Here is a 14,580-nt window from a genome sequence, read left to right on the forward strand (position 1 = left end):
GGAGGAGAACTCTTTTCCAGAGAGCTCTTCAAGCTTGGGGTTGAAGGAGGATCAGGCCTTCAGAGTCCCCTGCCAAGAGGTCCTGCCTTTTCCCGTTGTCCTGGCTTAATGGCCTCAGATGGGCGTCAGTTGCCCTGGTGGGCTTGGGCTCATGCCCAGATTTGCATGTTTGGCAAATTTATTCAAGGGAATTTCTTAATTAAAACTAAAAGTGATCTGTTATTGTTCCTCATCGCAGTCTCAATAATTTGAGAATGCCATTCAGAAAAGTGACGTCAACTCATGAAAACTCCCTCATCTTACCACCCCCCCACCCCGGCCCGCCCAAACCGCCTGTAGTCCAGCTTTTCTGTCGGTGATGGCTCTTCTGTCATTACCTGGGAGATTATGCTCACATGTGTTTAAATAAAAAGATCTGGCGCTATCTGGATCACTCCAGTCCCCAGTCACGCAGTTCCTAAATCCTGCCTTGTGTTTACCCACTTGTGTGCATCCCCAAATAAATAGAGAAATAGGCCCGCTGTGCCATAGTCTCTGTCACCTTCATTTTCCTCCACCCAGTAAAAAGCTGATGAAAATACGCACCGTGGTACGGTCCGTGCATTTCCGAATGTGCGTGTTTTCAAATATATCATAAACGAGAAGAAAAGAAACTGCTAGATTGTTTGTCAAACTGTCATATTATTTTATTTATCGTCTCTTGTCAATAGACGGGCCCAGAAGCGTATTGAGATAAAAACGGAAGTACGCACAAAGATAAAATTGTAAATGGGAGAGACTGCTGTATTTCCTCCCATTTTCTCTCCCTCCTGCCGCTGGACAGTAAACAGGAATTGGGTCAGCTGGCACCCTGTCCTCGCAAGGGAACCGCGAGAGCGTTTGCGATCGGGTTTGCCCCAGTGCTCGCCCCCAGCCCCGCACGCCCGCCTCCGTCTCACTGCACCACCTCGACGCCCACGCGGCCCCTGACCGGGCTCCGGCTGACGGGACCGGGGACGCAGCGTCGAAAGGAAAAGGAAAGGAAAGGAAAGTTTCCTTAGGCACCTCCACACACAACAGATTAGTAACCCAGAAATTAAATTCAGGAGGTGACTACAAATGAAAACACGAACTTAGGGGTAGGTAAGAGGTGGGAGGAACCTTCTGCTCGGTGAATTTTTTTTCTGTCAGGAGACATGGCGTGCTGTTTGTTTCACTTGTCACAGTGGCCCAAGTTCTGCCGCGAGAAAATCACCTCAAGACGTCCTCGGGAATGACCCGGTCTGCCTGCCGCTGACATACCTTTCACTGTAGCACATTTTAATGAAACAAATAATAATCTTGATTTCTAGGAGTTCTTGCAAATGCACATAAATCGTAGAGAGAGACTTGGGGGTCTGTCAGTCTCTTAAAAATATGTACCCCGGGGGTTCAGCATGGCAGGATTCGTGCTGTTGAGAGGCTGGCTCCCCGTGGTGGCCAGAGGTCAGACACACCTGTTGAGACGCTCTTGCAGGCAGGCACTTAATCCCTTTGCCGAGCGATTTTGATAATGCGGAGAAAGATGACAAACGCCAAGGGGTTGCAAAAGCAATTGATAAACTGAGAAGCCACCTGATTTTCTTTAAGTGGAATATATTGGAGTGCTTTCCACCCATCCCCCAGAGGAGCACCAACATCCCTTGCTGTGCATGGGAGAAGGTCAAGAATCACGGAAGATTGACTAATTAAATTACGCTTTTTTTCTGTCAGAAGGCAGGTTGGGGATGGCCCGCGCCAGCCTGTTTGCAGAAACCGAGCTGCAGAACTGAACAAAAGAGCCCCTCCAGCTCCACGGTGTTGTGCTGTGTTGTGCTTACAGTGAAGCCCTGGTCGGCCGAGGGCAGGGTTTTCGCCCGTATGTAGCCCTGCGTTCCTTAGCAGCTGTCCCCCAACGTACAAAGATCCGTCTTCAAAAACTGAGAAGTAGCCCTGATTTTACACGTGGGAATTCCTGTCCACTTGGAAGAACCCATAGCCTGAGCTCTAATTTCCTTCGTGTGGTAAAATCCCCTCTTTCTTCCCCTCTCGGACCCCTTGCTGTCCCTTGTGGACCTCTGTGCCCGCCCTCCACAGGCTTTTGTCCCGGGCCTGCTCTCTGCCCTTCCTACTCCCACAGAGACGTCTTCTCATCAGAATTTCGGTCACCGTCTGTGAGCCGAGCGGCCGATGCCCTCTGCACCTGCCCCCCGACACGCCCCACAGGCACCTGAGGGAAGTACGGCCCCTCCTCTTCTTCCACCCTAACATGCCAACGTCATCACCCCCAGTCCTGCTCTCTCTTCCGTGTTTGGACCCTTGAGTCGCCGTGCCGTCCATCCGAAGCACTCAGGCCAGCAACTGGGAGCACTTCACATAAACCAGCCGCCCGAGGCCCCTCTGTTCTCTCTCCCTCCTCCCTTTGGCCTCCCACCATCCCTTACTCGTCTCAACCCCTCCTCTGGGTCCTTCGGTGACTCCGTTCCTCACTGGATCAAGTCCCCAGCACCAAGCAGGGCCACGGCCTTCACCTCCGGGTCCGTCCCTGCCACACCCAGACCCGCGCACCCTCCAGAGCAACTCGTACCTTTCCAAACAGTCTGGACTGCCTTCGGCCTTCTTTGTCTTCTCTTCCTGAAATGCCTTTCTTCCCTCCTCTATCTGCTGATTTGCCTGTCCATCTTTCAAGGACATGACTCAGGCTTTCCTAATTCCCCTGGCAGAATTAACTCACCGGCCCATACCCACCGTGTGCCGCCGTCCCCCTCCCTGCACCTCTCCTAGCCCCAGACAACCCGGTAGGACTTGCTCTGTTAACGGGACATCTTCCTCCACTAAACCCACAGCCCCTTGAGGACACTGACCTCGTGCAGTTAAAACTGAATCCCCAGCGCCGTGCCTGGCCGTAGCGCGCCTGAAATAAGAGATAATCAGTGTTGCTCCTGCCCTATGGCGGTAATCCTCTGCTAACAGTAGCCAACCTGTTATATTTGGGCGAGACGTAATTCTTCATTTAATGAGTACCTGCAGAAGGGCTGGTATGGCCCAGGCGCTTCGTTCGTACAAAGATGAATAACGCGTATGTCCCTCCTTATTCCAGAAGGCGGGCAGACCTACGCGCAAATCTGATGTTGCGGTGAGATGAGAGCCACGTGGTGAAGCAGCCAGGGTACCGACCGTGCTGGCTCGGGCCGGGAGTTGGGGGGGGGGGGTGGCGGTTCCCTGTTGTTGCATCCGGATAGCCAGCTGCCTGCGTGTTAAAGCATTTCTGTAACCGCCGTGTCATCTGCACACCACAACCCATACGTGTTGCTGTTGCTGTTGGCGTTGAAGAAAGAAGACCAGGGAACATACCGCTCGGCGCGGGGAGCCTTCGTTGTCTTTTACTCCGGTTTTGTTTTCGACCCCGTTTTCTCTTTTGTTCCTCCAAATTGGGGGCCAGCTCTTTTTGGAGCAGGGAGATTCTGAGGTTTCGAGCCATCCTGTAGACTCCATTACCTGCTGGCTCCTTGGTGGGAGCTGTCTTTACAAAAATCAAAACCCCACTGCTGGAGACACATGAGGAGTTGAGGAGCCAGACAGTCTTTCTATTCTTGGGCTGTGCGACAGCTATCGCACCAGTTTGTCCTCCGACACAGGCACTCCTCCCGGAAAACGTCTGCTCTTGTGTGGGAAGGACGTTCGGTTTGCTCATTTCGTACATGTTTACATGAAGTCGTGCACGGGTTTCGTATCTCAGGGCAGATGTGACTCGGCACCCTTTGGTTGAGGGCAGCATTTGTGGCTCATTATTTTGTGGCGTGGCCCAGGGAGGCACATGGGCTGTGCAGGTAGTGGACCCACGACCTTTGAGCCGGCTGCTGCAAAGATTTCCTGAGGCCTATTTGCCAGGAACATCACCTGTGAATCAGGAAATCAAGACCGTGGTGCTAACAGAGAAGAACCAAAATGCAGGATTCGCTTTCTCAGATGTCCTGGAAAATTCCACTTCTTTAAGGGCACAGACTCTTTTTGGAAAGAAGTCTACATTTTTAATGAGATGTTGATATCTGTGTAAGGAGGGCGCAGGGAAATGTCTGAGTGCTCGCAGCCCTTAGCGTGGGCTCTGCCTCCGGGCTACGAATGTGAATGGAGCCGCAGCCTTCTCGAGGCTTCAAGGAGGTTTCGCACATTCATCCACACGTCCTTGGTGAGAAGCAGGGACGTCAGCCCGAGCACCTCCAGGGCACCTGTGGAGAGGTCAGTGCTGGCGGAAGAGATGGGTGGAGCCCTGGGGCAGAGGAGGGGGTGACGGCTTTGTTCCCAATTCCTGGGACTAATAAGGAGCCCCCGTGTTCGTGCAGCGCCTTCTGTGAGCCGGGCACCACGTGAGGTGCGCACACACCTACGGGCATACACACACATGCACACCCACATTCGTACACATGCAGGCCCCCGTTTATAACGGCCTCGTGAAGTGCTCACGGTTTTACAAATGAAAAAGGTAGGGCTCGGAGGAGTTAGGTAACTTGTTCTGAAACAGTTGGGAGCCGTGGTGGTATTTCCAGGTTGACTGGGCTCGAAACTGTCCTCATCAGGACTGCGCCTCTCAGCTGTCGGGCACAGGGGAGCCTCAGCGGGGACGGTTGGGGGCAGGGAGAGAAGCTTGGAGCAGAAGGACCTGGGATTGGGGCCGGGGCGAGGGGAGCCTGATGGGGTCCGCTTCCAGGGACCGGGCAGGCACCTACATCACCGTGCCCACGCATCCGGGTCGAACAGCAGAAGCGAGGGCTGGCAGTCAGCAGCAAGCGTGGGGTCACTGCGTGCCCTCAAGATGGGCTGTCCTCACAGAGAAACTTGGGGAGATAGGAAGTGGGGGAAGCGAGGTTTGGGGGCGGATGGGAGACCGGCGGCCCCAGAAGTGGGTGTGCGCAGATCGTGCAGAACGTCCCTGGTGTCTGGTGTGTGGGCCGGGTGCACGCCCGCGGGGGCCTCGTGTCCCCGGGCTGCCATCTGGATGCGGCGTCTGGACTCGCCCGCACGCTGCAGCGCTGGGCCCGGGGAAGACCATCCGGGCAGAAACGGCGACCCCAGTAAGGGAAAGTCTGTGCAGCCATCACGGCACAACAGTAGTGGCTTTTCTGTCTTTTTTAAAAACTATGAAGGATTGTTCTTTTTTTCCGCCCGTACCAGTGACTAGGAGTGTGACCTAGAACCAGTGGCTCCCAGCTAGGGACACTTTTACCACAGGGAGGATGTCTGGCAATACCAAGAGACCTCTGTTTTTCACGTTACATCCGAGATCTTGTTTTTCTTATAGGTAGATATGTCGGTTTCGACCGCCTTTCCACATTTCCCCCACCGCTGCCTCTGGCAACCACCGATGTGTCCTGTGGCTGGGAGCTCCACTTTTGCAGATTCCACGTGTAAGCGCGATCGTACAATACTGTCTTTCTCTGCCTGCCTTATCTCCTCGGCACGATGCCCTCAAAGCTCATCTATGTTGTAGCAAACGGCAGGATTTCCTTCTTTCTTTAATGGCTGAATTATATTCCGTAAATATACCACATTGTCTTAATCTATCTACAGATGGGCACGTAATTTGTGTCCGTGTCTTGGCTGTTGTGAGCGTGGGGGCCCAGACACCTCTTTGAGATAGCGCTGTCGTTTCCTTTGGGTCTATACCCAGAAGTGGGATTGCCGGATCCCACGGTAGCTGTCGTTTAAGTTTTATTTGAGGAGTGGGCAGAGGTTCCCATCCTCCTTTAGAATATTGCCCACAGGCTTCTCCGATCTGACCCCTCACCCCGCACGTCTCCCCTTGCCCTCGGGGCTCCAGCCTGCACCCCCAGTAGCTCCTCCAACAACCCCCCCCCCCCCGCCTCCCGGGGCAGTGGGTGCCTGCACCACCCTGCACCCAGGTGTCTGTAGGCCAGTTTTCCTCCCCGCGCCCCACCACCACGCTGCTGGGTCCCCTAACCCCGCGTCTCTCTCCTGGGACTTTCCCTCCCCCCTAAAGTGGCACAGCAGAGTGTTTGTCCCTTACCCCGCTTCATTCACTGCCTTTCTACGGGTCAGTAGTTCAGGTGAACCTTCTTGTTGTTTGAGACATTTGATGTTCTTGAAGTGTACTTTTAATGCTTTTTTAATGTTTATTTAATTCTGAGAGCGAGAGAGAGCAGGGGAGGGGCAGAGAGAGAGGGGGGCAGAGGATACGAAGCGGCCTCCACACTGACAGCAGAGAGCCCGATGCGGGACTCAAACTCTCAAACCACGAGATCATGACCTGAGCTGAAGTCAGAAGCTTAACCGACTGAGCCACCCAGGCGCCCCTAAATGCACTTTTTTAATTAAACGCAGCCTGGACCATTTCCCCTAGTCAGCTCTGTAGTGACTCAGGGGTTCCGTGGGGAGACCGGCTGGGATGAGGTGCTGTTTCGGTGCTCAGGCGCTGTTGTATTCCCGTGACCACAAAGAGGCCTCCGTCCAAAGCGGCTGCCTCTGGGGCTGCACGGTGCCCGTCCGTTGCTGACCTCTGCAGAAAGCCTCTTCTGAGTCAACACCTTCACCTCAACCACCTAAAACCAGCCTGGGAGATGTTCAGTTGAAAACACCACAGTAAAGTCTCCATTAAGGAAATGCTTGGGGGAAGGCGTGTTCTAGTTATGTAATTTCTGGTTAACTTAGCACAACCAGATTTTTCATCAGGAGTAAACGGCGTTACGTGAAAGGAAGATGATGGATTCGGGGTGGAGCCTTTCCTTTATTTAAATCCTTCCTCTGCCATTTGAACTCCTGTGACTTTGGGCCTCAGTTTCCTCGTCTGTAAACGGGGGGCAGTAGTAGGTATTTTCTGGTCTCGTTAGATCAAATGGGGAGACGTTTATAAGTCATTTAGTGATGTGACGGGGGCTACCTGGGAACGTGGGGAAGCACGGTTACCTTCCCTCTTCCCTTGTTTTCATTCTTCTCGGAAGTAACTCTTAATACGTCGGCATATGGCATTTAAAAATCCCGTGTTCATGTAGAGCATTGAAGGAGAGGGTAATATTCCCAGTGGAGGCAGCAGTGACTCATTATTATGGAATATTTATGACAAAATAACCAATCATTAGGGATTTCGGGTGCTTTTATATCTCAGATACTATGGAATAGCAGAAATAAAGAGGTCGCTTTCTTCTTTTTAAAATGCTGGATATTCTTCTTTGCATCTTTTTTTCTAAAAATTGAATGTGGGGAAAAAATTGGCAGATAAGTCTGCGTGACAGGCTAAAAATGGCAGATAAAGCACCTCTAATACTCCTGTCACTTAAAAAAGAGGCAAAAACCTTCTAAAAAGCAGCAAAAGACTAAGAGACCGAGGTGCGCAATGACAGAAGAAAAGAGACAGAATGATTCGCAGGCGGGAGATGAAGCCAGCTCCCGAGAGCAGCTGTCAGATGTTAGGACGGTGGCCACAGGGGACGAGGTGTCGGCCTGGGGACACCTGGCGCTGGACCACGGAGGGGCTAATTGTGACACGGAGCTGGAGACAGAGGGAGGAGTTAATAGTTTGTCTCTGGAACAATCTACTTCGTACCCCGCTGCTGTATGCAGAATTCTCAGCAGCCAAACAGGACAGACATGAACACAGGGTGAGGTTCCCCTCCACAGAGGACACATGGGACACATGGCTCAGGGGAGAGACCTCTGCTCTCTGGGATTCAGGGTGTCTTCAGACAGTTCCAACCTGCCACACCAGATGGTCACACGGGGGCAGGGGCGTTTCTGCGCCTTGTTAATCCACGTGCCCAGTCAGATTGAATTGAAATTTAAAGACTTTTTTTAAAAGAAGAGAGTGCTCTAGCATTGTGTTCTGTCATGAGCACCGTCCCTGCTGTTATTGCGAGATCTGGATTCTGGGCACTTCAGTAAAATTTTCCCGAAAAGTGGTGATGGCAGCTTCAACAGCAAATGCATAGCCTTACAGCCAGAAGACCGTGCTGTGATCTTGCGGGTGGTGGTTCCCGTAAGGCAAGGACACCTCGTCGGCGGCCTCGTGCGTCTGTCACGGATGCTCCGTTTAGGAACGACCGCGTTTCAGCCTGCAGCTCTCACACCCACTTCTTCAGCCAGTGTCCTGTGCCCCGAATCAAATGCAAGCAGTCGCCGGACTTGTGCCGCCAACCCCGCAGGGTGAGGGCCTCCCGAGACGGGTGCGTCGGCGTGTGCGAAGGGGTTTTGCGGAAGTGGTCACCGCCCCACTCGAGGCACACTTAGGGGCTGCTCCATGTTTCGGTGTGGCCGCGACCCGTGACAGAGTGGCACTGCTCCGTCCCACCCGCCCCCGGGGAGCTGTGAGCTCGGCCTTGGTGCTTCTCTGTCCCATGCACGATCTCCCGGGGTCGGCGTGCAGCCGAGGCCGCCCGGCCTGGGGCCTGTCCTCCCCGGGCGGTGACAAGTGCTGAGCACGGGTTTCCTCTTCTGCCGCCGTGGCGGAGCGGTGATTAATGCCAAATTAGCACCTTGCTCGGTGACCTTTCAGCATTCACTGCTGCCCTTCTTCACTTCACATAACTATTTGCAAATATTAGCTTCTCAGGTCATTTCTCCTCATCAGCAACTTTCACAGATGACAGGCAGGTTGTTAATCTGATTGGCAGTCGGCTCCTGTCCTTTGCCCCATCACGAAAGTGTCTGTACTCCGGCGTGTCGTCAGGAATCTGGTAACCAGCCCAACGGTCTCTCTGCAGTTAGGAGCGGAGAGCCTCAGAAGGAGGCTGTCAGAGAGGCCCTGCAGGGCTCACTTGGGAGGCAAAGAGGCCGGGAAAGGAGAAGGCCGCTTCAGCCTTCCAGGAGGCCCCGGGACACTGGCAAGCCGGCCTCCATCAATGTCATCGGTGTATCGGTTAAAAAATTAATTCGTTGGCCCTGCCTGCATCAAGTTTTGTTTTTAATTGACACGAACCTTTCATTCAAAACTCACATGCCGCTTAAGCAATGAAACCAGGACGCAGAGCTGTGGAGAATTAGTGGTGATACAAAGCCAGTCCTCGGTTTCCCTACCGTTCTCTCGGTGGCGCCAGCCCACTGCGGTCGGGCGGCCAAGGACTGGTCCCTGCCAGAGCCCCCCACGCTCACCGGGCTCTCCAGCGCCAAGCGCTAGATGAAACATTACACATTCGCAGAACTTTATTTTTATTTCCAGTCTCTGCCGTCTCCACCCTTTATGGAAATTCCCGTTCCAGAAATGTTTGATCCGTCATCATTTCCCCCAAATAAACAGCGGTAAAGTGTACTGTGGGTGGTTTGATTTCGATACTACATGGATTTTAGAGAAAAGTGGCAAAAACGTGTGCTGGTTTTTTTTCTCCCTTGTCACCAGAAGTAGGAGCTAAATTATTTATAGTTTGATACTCGCAAAGCAGAAGTGGATTCAGGATATTTACTTCTCCGAGAAGAAAAAGGGATTGAAAGTACACGGGCAGAACAGAACCCTTTGTTGATTGAATGTGTTTGCTCCGGGGAGTCCCCTTTGGGCCCAAGTACGAGAGCCGGCCGCTTTCGAACACCACACGTGCCCAGCAGAGTGCCCGACGCGCGGAATATTTGTGGAACTGAGCAGATTTGAAAGTAGTGGGGGGACTAGGTAACTCAATAAGCAAAGTCTAAAGTCAATAAAAAAATAAAGTCAGCAAGCAGTTCGGAAAACGTTCCTCACTTCACAGTCCTTAGCCACGTGACGGCCAGGCGGCGTTGTGACGCTCTGGTTCCCGCGATTTCTTGCCAGAACGTACCCTTACCGGCCGTGGGTTTCACACCAGGCTCCCACGGTCGGATAAAGGCCAGTGACAGTGTCCTCGCCCAAGGGCTTCTCACGGGGAGGGCGGGGGGAGGTTGGGGTAGGGTCCTGACGCCCGGGCGTCCCGTCTCCGTGGCTCGACAAGACCCCCTGTTCGTTCTGTTCCGGTCTCCACATCCTCCCTACTTAGGAGGGTCCCATGGTCTTCTGCTTTCTCTGCCACAGGAGATGCTGGTGCCCCCGAAACCGTGGCTCCCGTCATTGTGATCCCCCCAGGCAACAGAAGTGTGGTGGCCGGGTCCAGCGAGATCACCTTGGAATGCGTGGCCAACGCCAGGTATGCTGCCGGTCGCCCCCTGGGCCTACAGAGCCCGTATAACTGCCGTGAGGTTTATCTGGAGTGGAAGGACGCACCACACGCGTGCTCTGCCCCTCTAGCAACGGTGGCCTTGTGTGTCCAGCGGGGCTATGAGCACAGCGGGCCGGGACGACAGGGAGCCCAATTCCCAAGCCTGGTGCCGCAGTACTTACGTTGACGGTGATGTTCGTGCCGGAAAGCACCGCTTTTCAGTTTAGCCGTGGGGGACTGTGGAGACCCTCCTCCTCGGAGACTCCAGACGAGGGCGAGCCAGGAGTGAAATCCCACGGGGGCACTGGAAAGAGTTATTCCCTCCTCTCCTCCGCGGTCCGAGGTGCTCTCGGCCTGGCTCGTGGTGGCTCCAGAATCGAGTTCCCGTGATCATGCCTCCCGCGTAGCCGTGTCCCCTAGTAGTATTTATTTTAAACATTCTTTTCCCGAGCACATGGAGTCGTTAGCACTCATGGTCCATGGCTGCTGCAATTAGCTCTCCTTGCTCAGTAGCCCTTGAGCGCAGTGTATTGTTGACGCATGCCGCAAGGGAGCACAGTTGTGTCTGGATTGATTTTTAAACGTCCACTGTTCGGCCCGCCATGGTTCCTGGTAGAATTAGCTTTGTCAGGCTTGTGCTGAATGCCTCAAATTATTGTTATTGCCGTCTGCGTGACTCACAATTATCGTCACTAATGCTCTCCCAGGCCTGTTGAGTTGCTGAGCGTGAACTGGAAGAGAAACGGGGTGAGGGTCACCAGTGGGCTCCACGGCTTTGGGAGACGTCTCACCATCAGCAACCCGACGTCCGCGGACACCGGGGCGTACGTCTGCGAGGCGACACTGACGGGAAGCACTTTCGAACCAGCCACGGCGAAAGCCTTTCTTTCTATCATAGGTAATGCTCAGCCGCCTAGCGTCACCCGCAGCCTCAGGTGGCAGTCCCACACGGGCACGTGCTGGGAAACGGCACAGCGACACCCGCGTTTCACCGGCTTTCTTTCTCGCTCAGGAGACGAGGGCGCAGTTAGATGAGCTTCCAAAGTCACCCTGCTCTTCCTTTTCTGAGAACATAAACCCCTTAAATCCAAAGCGCTGATATTCTGAGTACCTATTAGAAGTGGTATTCTGGATACTTCCGATCATAAAGCATGGGGGATGGGGGCGTGAGGTCCTTGTGGCGTAGATCTTGGGCCGACCCCTGCGCCACTGAGCTCCTCTGTTACTCTCACCGGGCCCTTATGAGCAGTTTTCAGAGATCTTTTGACCCAGAAAAAGAAACTTCTGGATAATACCTTTCATGAGGTTAAAAAGTGGGAACAGAGCCGCTCCCCCTAGAACGAGCGCCAAGTGTCATTCCTGAGCCAAGGAGAGCGAGAAGTTAAAATGAGGCACACGGGGGCTGCGGTACACGCTGGCCAGCATCGGTGCCCAGGAGGCGTGCCTGGTGTGGCGGCAGAGGGAGGCCTCGCTTTATTTTCGGATTGCGAGAAGATGACACTGAATTGTGAGGCAGGTCCTTTATTTCTTAACGTTCTTCAGTTCCTGTAACACTTTCTGGTCTTCTTAGTGGCTGCGGTCACTGTCGTCGTGACCTGTGCAGCGGACTGGTAGCCGCAACAGGTAAGAGGTCCCCTGGAGGCCGACCCCAGGAAGGGGGACCTCCACCTCCTCTCTCCTCTTCGGGAAGAACAGAGCCAGGAACGAGAAGGGTCAAATCCGCAGAGAGCCCCGGGCAGGGTAGTGGCTCCTCACGTGACATATTTTGCCGTTTACCACTTCACAAACTAAGAAAAAACAAAAGCTCCTATTTTCATATGAAATTGGCCAGAGTACGGAGAAATCCTACAGAAAAGGCCGTTTGCCCAGAGTGCATCATGTTCCTTTAAGTCATTGCGAAAAGGCTCCGCGGCCTGTGAACGACTCTGTCAAATACACGCCAACCTGTCAGCCCCTCTGAGCGGAGCACAGAGATTTTTAAAGTATCGGGAAAGCAGGCCTGGAGTCCCACACCGCTGCCGACTCCATGCTGGGGGCCGTGCTGGCTCTCTGGCTGGCTCCCTCTCTGTGCCTTCGAGGCAGAAACACCACAGCCCCCTTCCCTGCGAGGACTCCCCACGAGGGTCTGTGCGTAGCCGTATGAGCACAGACAGCACAGAGCGAACCAAAATTAAAATTTGTGGCATGGAAGTCTCCAGGAGACAGCCCTAGATTGTGTTAAAACATTTTAAGGTAATTTAAACAGGAGAGGAAATTTATCTTCCTAGAAACCAGAATGTTTGTTTCCATCATAATTCCTTTTAAAAATATTCAAGTCTATCATGTGAACTTTGGTTTTGCATTTACAGCTGAATTCCGAAGCAGATTGCTCTGTATTCTCTAGAGTTCCCGTCTCTCTGCATGTCCTGGCTTTTAAAGGTATACAGTCTGCGAATGTAAATGTGGATTTACATCCCCTTTTATTCACAAGAATTTGCTGTGACGGGTAGGATTTTGTGGTTGAATCACCCTGGAAAAGCCCTGAAGAGTGCCTCTGTCAACCCGGAGCGGCTTGGGAGATCACGGAGGGAGGGTCCCCAGGCCCCGTGGGGCCGGGCAGGGAGGTGTCCCTGCACAGGCAGCTGGAAGAAGGCGGGAGCGCACTCGCTTTCGGTCACTTTGATCGCGCACTGACGAGACAAGACAGACCAGCGGCCGCTCTTTACTCCGCCTGTCAGCCTCGCTGGCGTGTCGCTCGATCTCTGAGGTTTAAAGGGGATCGCGGGGGTCTGGCCGCGGGCAGTGTCGTACCTGCCGGAGGTCCTGGTCACTCTGCGTGACCAGGAACGCCGGCCTCCTGGGTCCATGTTCTCTTCCACAGCCTCCTCCATAGCCTCCCCCGTCGCCCTGCCATTCACACCCCATGTGGTGAGGCAGACGCCTCCGTCTGCCGGCACGTCCCCTCGCCCTCCCTGCCTTGACCGCCAGCGCCGCCATTCCTTCCCGTGGCCTTCCCTGCCCCCCGAGTCCAGGCGCCCACTGCACAGGGCCAGGCACGTGCCACGCGGAGCCCAGGCATTCACCACGTGGCAGGTTGGAACACAGATCCGACGGATCTGTGGACAGTGGGGCTCCCTCTCTGTTGTGATGGGGATATCACTTGGAGGTCGTGCTCCATCTTGGCTTTTCCCAGTAGATGAGCTGACTTGGTCACGTGCTCATTTCAGCTGCCCTGACTCTCCCGGTGGCGTTTCCGTCACCTCCCAGGTAGACCGTGGCCGTGAACCTCGTCTCCCTGTCTGCGTCTCCGGGAGGCCGACCCAGCACTCTGTGCCCTCAGACTCTGAGCATCTGTGCCTGCCTGTGCTTGGGATGAATGCCTTTCTGCCCCAGGCCCCACCTCACCTGGTGGTGAGTCTGCGTGTCCTTCGAGACCCCTCCCCGAGGTCACCACCTGCTCCAGAGCGTGCGCGCGGGCATCCCGGTGGGTCAGCCGGGCACCGCACGTAACAGGGCGGGCTGTGGGGACAGGCCTGGGCTCACACTCTCCCAGCCCCACCCACTGGCTCGAACGAGGCCCGCTGCCTCTGTTGGTCTCAGTTTCCACATCTGTAAAACGTAGACAAGGTAGGAGATCGTACCGCTTCCTACCGTGAGCAGTAAAAGGCAGTGCTGGTCACAGAAGCACTAAAACGGCGGCGTTGTTAGTTGGTGGTGCAACTCTGTCACAGCACGGGGGACGCTGGTTGTTTACCAGCAGCTGGTCACATGGCACACGTTTTCCACAAGTAGTGTCTCAGAAAGCAGGATGTGCCTCACCATCCACGGAAGCGTTTTCTCCTCTCTTGGTCGTAAATAAGACAGCGATGCCTCTTACCCACGACTGCGACGTCTCAGACGCGGTGAGACATATTGCGCCCATCTTCCGGTCCCGACCGGCAGACCGACGCTTTCTCCTGTCACCACCGTTCACGCGCTTGCCCTGCTCCGGTGAGCGCCGGCGTCCTGGCACGCCGGCTCCCGCTGCGCTCACACACGGGTTGGGGAGGGTGGGTGCAGTAGAGAGCGGTCTCTGGTTTGCACACGCAGATCATCCAGGAACTCCAATACCGTAACTGTCATCAGAATCACAAATCACACGTAACGTCTCTTGGCTGATAACAGTACCACAATCGCGGAGTTCTACCTGTACCGAACTGAGAGCGAGCCCCTCTCAAATGTCCGAACCCCAACATAAAATCTTCCCTTCCCCCGCTCCTCCCTTCCTCCCGTCTTTCTCTTCCTTCCTTTCCTCCACTTCCATGTATCGAGTCTCCATCTCTGACACCGTATGGAGCACCGGGGACAGAGGGGGTGGAGAGGTAGCCATGCTCCCAGGCATCAGGGATTCTCGTGCGGGAGGCAGCCCCTTCACGAGGCTGTCACAACTCAGCACAGTGAGTGCGAGGCCGTGGGGAGGGGCGCCCTGACCCTCACGCGGCAGGTGCAGGGGGCA

At 54.5% G+C, this 14,580-nt stretch overlaps 1 protein-coding gene across 1 annotated transcript in view; it reads left to right on the plus strand.

The window, feature by feature from the left end:
- Window positions 1–14,580, plus strand: part of SDK1 (sidekick cell adhesion molecule 1) — a 530,611-nt gene that overhangs the window by 287,132 nt on the left and 228,899 nt on the right. The window contains exons 6-7 of the mRNA XM_042972313.1: window positions 9,983–10,094; window positions 10,814–11,004. Of these exons, the coding sequence (XP_042828247.1) occupies window positions 9,983–10,094; window positions 10,814–11,004 (303 nt within the window). The remainder of the gene's footprint in view (window positions 1–9,982; window positions 10,095–10,813; window positions 11,005–14,580) is intronic.

The sequence above is a fragment of the Panthera tigris genome, chromosome E3 (assembly GCF_018350195.1).
Source record: "Panthera tigris isolate Pti1 chromosome E3, P.tigris_Pti1_mat1.1, whole genome shotgun sequence".
Lineage (NCBI taxonomy): Eukaryota > Metazoa > Chordata > Mammalia > Carnivora > Felidae > Panthera > Panthera tigris.